This window comes from Blennius ocellaris (assembly GCF_963422515.1).
Source record: "Blennius ocellaris genome assembly, chromosome: 14".
NCBI lineage: Eukaryota > Metazoa > Chordata > Actinopteri > Blenniiformes > Blenniidae > Blennius > Blennius ocellaris.
The window spans coordinates 10,517,271-10,525,266 of record NC_137663.1 but is presented as its reverse complement, the minus strand read 5'-3'; the positions used below and the strand labels follow the sequence as shown (position 1 = coordinate 10,525,266).

Genomic DNA, 7,996 nt, shown 5'->3' with positions numbered 1-7,996 from the left:
CGTGCTGCAGCAACGTGCATCAGCTCCTTGGTTTCTGACCCCAGTGTGTTGATCTGCATGCAGACTGAGGCTCCGCTGGTTTTCTCGCCCGCTCGGTGCTGGAGTAGCTTTATTACTCGGAGCTGCGCCGTTTGTGGCGGATTGTGCGCAAGGCCGCTGCCAGGCTGTCGAATCGGCAACAGACACGCAACGGAGAAAAAAAAAAAAAAAAAAAAGGAAGGAAGAGAGAGCGACGGAGCGACACGAAATCCGGCTTTTCGACTCGCATCGATTTTTGTGTTTTGCCTTGATTTCCGTCCGCCGCACGTCCTCCACGCCTCGGATCAGATCGACTCCTGCTTTAACGTGCGTAATGTATCATAGAGAGGAAACACAGTAAATAGACGGACACGTCCATCTGCGAAGGAAGAGGAAACGAAGATGGTGATGATGGCTTCGCCAAAACCAGCCTTCAAATGCTCGATACCGATGGCGAAGCCTTCTCTCCCTCTCAAGCTCTTGCTATGGGTGTTTATTGTCGTCAATCTCTCGTCTAGGTAAGATTTCTTTTATTTTTTTTAACGCGTATTTGCGCACAAATATACCCCGCCATTCTCTGCGCGCTCCGGTGGGCATCGTGTCTCATTTCAAAGCTTCCCATCCAATGTCTCCCTGTTATTAGTGTAATCCCGAACTGGATTCCCTTTTAAATGGAGATATACATCCAGTGTTTGATTCTATGTTACAGTGAAATGTCATCATTTCAGCCTCAATCGCAAGTCTGTGTATATTCCATGTATGGCCTCTATTTTATTAGACAGTCACATATATTTGGCCGAGATGCGTTTATGTGCAGTTAAAGGTTTTTTTTGTATGGGGAGACGTTTCATCCAGCGTCTCTCAATCTGTCCTGTGTTAGAAATAGCTCAGGCCAAGTTGAGTGAAGCTAAAGCTACATATAGTCTGTGCTAAGCTGTCTTTAAGGATCAGGTCTATTCTAAGAGGCAAAGCCTCATTAATAAAACGGCATGTGGCACAAGGAGAGGGGATGAAAACAGACATTTTTTGCAGGAAAGACAACTTCAGTATAAATAATAGGAGACTTTCATCCCACCTATTTGAAATAATAATAAAGAAAAGCATTTCAAAATGGCAGACAATCACACAGCAAGTGTAAAGGCACAATAAGGGCAAGGACTGCACATATGGAGTGGTCCTGATGCTTCACATGCAGACAAAAAGGATTCCTTTGTTTTGGGGTTTTTTTTTTGTTTGTTTGTTTTTTTCTTTAAAGCTGTGGTTCAGTTTGCTGAGAGATGCTGGTTGCTTGTCCCCTGTGAAGACTTCATCCTCCCTGTACTGAGACAGCAGCAGTTGAGGAGAAGCGGATGGTTCTGCTCCTCGCATCGCTTTCCTCTTATGCAGCCGGAGGGTAAAAAATGGAGGCAGATAAATCAGTCGACATTCAATCACCGTCATGCCGATCGCAAACTTCAGAGCTTCTGCACCGTCAGGCCCATGTCACCCTAAATATATGCATTAGTAGTGTTTACAATATGCTTGAGTAAACGCCACGTCTTTGCCATCCACATACGAGTTGGGAAGACTGATTCAAGCACAGTGAAGCAATATAGATGTATGGAAGGGGTCTGAATTCCTTATAATGTTGTTACATGACAGGTTTTTTGTGGATAACAATAATATATATATATATATATATATATATATATATATATATATATATATCACCCAAGGCTAAGCTGAAAGTGACATTTGTATAATTATTCTCCATACAGGGACTATTCTAGTATCATGCATGAGTACCTAACAATCATTATGATCACTTGCATTGAAAGACAATTGTGATTCATATACGTATAAAAATATATGAATTAATTTAAAAAACACTTCCAGAGGACATCTATCAAAGCTCCTTGCATGCTTTCAGGATGCTAGTAGTGAGTCATTGACATTTACTGTTTGGTGATGTCAGACTGCATCACAATACATTAACCCCAATTACCGTTTCAGATCAAAGGTAAGACTGGGTCGTTTTTGGTCCAACATCCTCAAGCAGAAGTAGAAAAAAAGTCCAAACGCTCTGGTAGATTGCTTTATTGGTCCGTAATCATGCTTTCAGATTCAAATTAAGAATCTAACAGGAGAGTCTGAAGTGATAAATGGTGGGACCAGGGCCCTGGCAGCAGGAAGTGAGGTGTCTGCTGCTGTTTTGCAAACTCATCTGAGATGTTTCAGGCTGCAGGTGAAGTTTTTATTTCCATTCATATTAATATCTTAAACAATATCCATCACACAAGACCATTTTAGTAGATATTATTGGTATGTTCCAAAAGCAGTATTTACCAATTTGATTTAAATTGGCAGTGGATGAACTGGACATTAGCGTAAGCTGCATTTTAGCATTGCCTTGTGTTTGTTTGAATTTGCTGCATTTTTGTCATCTTATATGACTTAAATTAGCAGTATATTCAAGTTTAAAGAAACATGATCAGTGCAACATATTTATTTGACTTTTTTCAAACCTCACTTTTACCAAATCTGAAGATTCTGAGATTAAGTCTCTGTGTTTGCCCTGTGGTGGACTGGTGGCCTGTCGGTCGCCTCGGCCTCCGCCCTTACTCAGCTGGGATTTACTCCAGCACCCTGTAAGACTCTGATTTTGAATGAAGCAGTATGGAGGCTGGATGGATGGGTGAGCCTTCTCATATCTTGCAAATAGTGTCAATATAGAACATGAAAGCAAATATGTGTCAAATAATCAATGATATTTGCAGCAGTTTAGTGCTGTATGTAATTGTGTCCAATGAGAGGCCTTCTCCAAAATGTACAACAGGAAATTATTTGGATAGCTTAAGATTGAAAACAAAATATGGTTGGCGTCATTTAAGTACCAAGCGTGTGATATTGGCTTTGATTTTTTTCTTTTATTCAAATATCTCATTCATATGAGTAAAGAGTGAAGTCAAGAATATGGAGGGCTACAGAATGTAGATATAGTGTCTAGCAATTGCAAAAACTGGTTGATGTTCAATATTTTGGACTGTTTTTTTTCTAATTACATTTAATGCAATGTGTCAAACACATTTTAGTTTGTGGACCAGCTATGGACCAATTGACCTCATCTTGAGTGGGTCGGACTGGTAAACTAGTGCCATAATAACCTTTATATTTAAACTTTAAAGTTTGTATTTGTTGTGGGGCATATGAGAGGAAAATGTAACAAAACCCAACAATTACGATGGAAAATTAATATAATCACATGAAGCCAATTTGAATGAAACATATTGGTGCAAAATACAGTGAAATAAAAAAAAATAAAAAAAGTTCTTCTATAAGGCTTTTTTTTTTTTATTGCCCTGACTGCAATGCTGGTGTTGTGTTGTGTCCATTACTCTGTCATTTTGTTAAAAGCATTAATGCTATCTTTGAATTTTTTTTTTTACAATTTTTCCTGTGGCTTGGTGGGCCAGATAGGGGCCTGTTGTGGGCTGGATTTGGCCCCCATGTTTTTGGACTGCAGGTAGAATATAGTGAGAACATGTAGACACCACAACAGAAAGACCCCTTGTCTGGAAAAACTTAGGGCATACTGTAATTATTATGTTATATATTATTATATATTAACCACTACTATGTTCAGCCTTACATATGTTGTTCCTTTACGATTTTACTCCTTTAAATGGAACACCCTGCATGCTTTGGATTCAATCAAGCTGTCATATACTATTTGTTTCTTGACAGACAGTCATTTATCCCATAACAAGCAGTCCGCGGTCCAAAAAGTGCAGTTGGTCACATGCAGATGTCAAACTTCTTTATGGCCAATACTGGAGACAGTTTGATGCGACAGACTCAGCTCACAGCTCCTTTCCTGTTTACTATTAAGAGACTCTCTCTCAGATTCCTCACCCAGGAGACATTAAGGTTAGAGCAATTTCAGATAAAGTTAGGATAGTTTAATTTACGCCTGCACTGATGACTCCCATTTACTCAGTTGACTAAGTGTCACAATAAAACCGACGTTGCCATGGGCACAACATCATAACATGCCAAATCTAAGGGACCTGAATAAAATATCATAACAAAATAACTTTTCTTTGTCAGCCTCAATAATTCTGACTTTAGTACTTGTGAGTGCAAGGTTACAGATCATTTGACAAACCCTATTCCAAAAACAGTATTTTTTTTTTTTTTTTTTTTTTTTAAGAAACCACTTCAACCTGTTTAAAGATCAGGATGAAAGTAAATTGAAAATATTTAAAAACTAAAATTAGACCTTGCTACAACTGAGTATCTAGTTGTACACTCATTATAAACCATCTTATGACTGGGATGCCTGCTTTTTATTTAGGTGGCATATCAAATAATATGCAATGAGTGCTCCTAGCCCTTTTCCCAAGTTCAACTTTAGATATCGGCATATTTTTTTCAGTATTATTGTGTGTCTTTGATGCAGGGGACAGTTCACTTAGAATGGCATGGCATACTGGTGAATCTCGTCTGTTACTGGATTGTCATTGTTTCAGAAAAGCTTTGCATTTAAATGGCAACATTTTGAAAATTGTCAGTTTACATAGAAACAGCAGAGACACTGAAACTGATGTTTTCATGTTGGACTACGACTGGGTGATGTTTGTTTCTGTGATGAAACCACACACACATGCACTAGGAAAACAACACACTATAAACATTAACAATAGTGAGTACACAGACATTTGTGTGGACACATAACCAAGTTAGATTGCTATTCCAGGTGACTCTCAACTATAAAATGACTGAGTTCCAGGAGAGTATGGAGTATGGACTGGGAGTCGTGACACTCCGGGAGTTACACTGTCGTTGTTGTACATTTACTTGTGCAGGTGCAGAAAAACTATGTATTACGGCTGTGGTGTGCATTTGCAGTAGGAGAGTTTCAGAAAACTTTTATTTTCCCATGTTTACAGAAATTTGTTGGGGCTTTTTTAGAAAAGTTGAGAGGACGTGATGTAGAGTGCAATGCATTTTGGGTAACAAACAAAACTAACAGGGCAAATCCGAAGAAACAGACACTTGCAGAAAGAAAAAGTTGGAAAATGGCTCGTAAACAGATGTAAGGATTTCCGCTTTCGATCTGGACCAACTAATGAGCTGGGTTTCTACTTACTCATGCCCGTCTTCCTCTGTGGTCAGTGTTCGTTTTGGCTGATAGCGCCCCCAAGCTAGCAGCTGTTGTAATTGTGTCATGTTGTCCAGGCAGTTTGGTCCATTCTCAAAAGTGCAGTGTGAAACCAAACCAAACCCACATGAAGACAAGATTTAAAGATATCATACATAGTTAACAATTTATGGTTGTTTAAAGCATACATACTTTTCACAACCTTATATGATGCTGATTGCATCATATTAAGTTAAGCAGTAAGTGACTTTAAACTCTAAACCAAGCTTTTTAACATCGCGCACAGTCCTGGCACCTTGACGGATTGCCCTGATGTCTCCTTGTACCTGACCAACTGACATGATCAGGTTAACCTTGTGTAGCAATGTGAGCAATCTGTGTAATCTGGTCTCCACTGAGCTGAGTTAAACCTACAAATGGTCTGCTTCTCTGTGCCAAAAGTCAGTTAAGTAGAGCAGGCTGATACAATCCTCCTAATTGGCTGCTAACATTCCTGTATGCGGGTATCGTTATTGCAGATGTTCATTTCTACGATTTGACGGACTGGCTGATTAAGCAGAAGTTCAATTTAAATCCACTTCAAACGATGACAGTTTGTTCATTAACTAAAATTGATCACTGTAGTCGGTCGTTTTCTTTTGCAAAAAGGTAGCGCCTGCGAAAGCTTTGTCGTTGCAACAACCTGATCTGTATAAGTGTTTCGTTGCTTTGTTGCCAATAGGTGCAGGGCCAATTTAGTGCTGAGGAATAATGAGCATAATGTGTCATTCAATAGGTTCTGTTAGCTTCTGTCAGTCTCTCTGTTAAGTTTGAAACATACATATATGAGAACAGCAGTGGGATCCTCGCTGTTCTCAGAGCTGATTCCCTTGCTACCCCTACCCCCTGTTCTGAGGAATATATGAAACTGCAAGTGTCGAGGAGCGAGATTTTAATTGAGATCTAACTCATGTACACTCATTATAATTATTATAGCTGCGTGCATCGCTTTACATGTGCATGCGTATAGACACAAACACATGCATGCAGCACACGTGCACACGTTGGCACAGAGCTCTCTGTGGGCCTTCAGGTACCAAATTAGTAAGCAAACCCTTAGCTCTGCCTGTCGTGGAGAACACATGGCTTTCCCTTTGATCTGCTCATGTTTGGTATATTTCCATATATGCAGAGAAATATAGATGGTTGAATTGCAGCAAGACTGCTTCTATCTATCTATCTATCTATCTATCTATCTATCTATCTATCTATATATATATATATATATATATATATATATATATTAACATATATATATATATATTATCCATCCATCTAATATTGGTTAGTTAGTTATGTCTAAAAGGGTTCACGTAAGTGAAATAAGTAGTATTTAATGTTTCAGGCATTAGTGTTTTGGTGGTAATGGAAGGCACTTTGTGGCATTTAATGCAGTCCAAGGAAGAGTGCTGGTCAAAACATTCGTTCGTCACACTCTTCTGAAGAACATGAGAAAGCTATCAGGACTTCTATCCTCCTGTTTTGCCATGGAAACTGTGTTTTTTTCACCATCTCAGATTCTTTATTATTTCATTCAGAAGTCTTTTCATGTCTCGGTGCTGAGCCACCGCGCTGAAAGCTCACAACTATTCCAAGGTTGCTTGATGGTGCTGTTGGCTATCGTCCTGATCTGATACAGATTTGTGATGGCTTGAGGATTAGACACACCTGGAGTTCTCAGAACCTTTTGTAGTATCTATCATTTATCTTGTTTCATTTCCCTCCTTTTTGGACTGTCTTCGACTCTGATGAGTGGATTTCCTATTTTAATGTCCTATAACTTATCAGACCTCAGCCTCAACATGCATGTCATATGTAAAGTTAGCTCTTTTTAAGCCACGGATGTCAAAGACATTTTAGTTCAGGCCGTACTAGTAAAATAGTGCCATAATAGCATTTAAATTAATGTTTTTATGGGGTGAAAATATATTTATTTTCACAAAAGCAAACAATTACTACTGAAAATAAATACAATCTCAACGTAAAGTCAATTTTAATAATACTTTCTGGTGCAAAATCCAGCGAAATATTCTAAAACCTTCTCTGATATCTGTTGCATTATGCATGTTTTTACAAAGTCACCCTGGTAGTATGGCTTTGAAGCTAGTTTGCTAGCATGTCATAAGAAATGTGTTGAAAAAGCATGGTTGAAAGTTTGACAATTTGCTTGGTGGTTTGGCGGGCTGGTTTTATGTTTGACTCCCCTGTTCTCAGGATTGATGTTGATTGCTTTGCAAGAACATTCTAATTATATCAGTTGTATTACATTACATTAATTATAATTGATTTAGTCAGGCATCGCATAATAGCAAAGGTTGTTGTATTTTATTTAATGGATTTTTAGGTTTCTCAGGACAACATGCCTTTCGAGGCTGTGGCTCTTTTGGTAGAGCAAATTGTCTCTCAATTCGGGAGGTTAGGTTGAATCCAGATCTGAACTCAGAACTCAGGCTGAACTCACACTGATGATCGGTGGGAAAACACTATATGATTGGATTCAATTTGTAATCCCTGTACAAATAACAAATTTAACACAGTTTAACAAATCAATGAATCCCGTTTAAAATAAACAGCAACATGTTGTCATTTTCAAACTGATATCAATATGTTATGGAGAGTTACTATTTAAAAAGGATGGACTTGAGATGGATGGGATTGTACCAGTGATTCAGCAGAGCAAGTTAATTAATGGATCATGAAAAGAAAATCCAATGTGTATTCATAAAGCATGAAAAATAAATTAACTTAGGATATAATGGAAAAGGGGCTAATATCATACGATGCATACTAACAAGTATA

The 7,996-nt window shown here is 38.5% G+C and overlaps 1 protein-coding gene across 1 annotated transcript in view; it reads left to right on the top strand.

The window, feature by feature from the left end:
• Positions 1–438: 438 nt before the first annotated feature.
• The window catches only part of gabrg2 (gamma-aminobutyric acid type A receptor subunit gamma2), a gene marked incomplete at its 3' end in the record, with an annotated part of 50,059 nt that continues 42,501 nt past the window's right edge, over positions 439–7,996 (top strand). Inside the window, exon 1 of the mRNA XM_080509462.1 lies at positions 439–536. Within this exon, the coding sequence (XP_080365588.1) occupies positions 469–536 (68 nt within the window). The 5' untranslated portion in view covers positions 439–468. The remainder of the gene's footprint in view (positions 537–7,996) is intronic.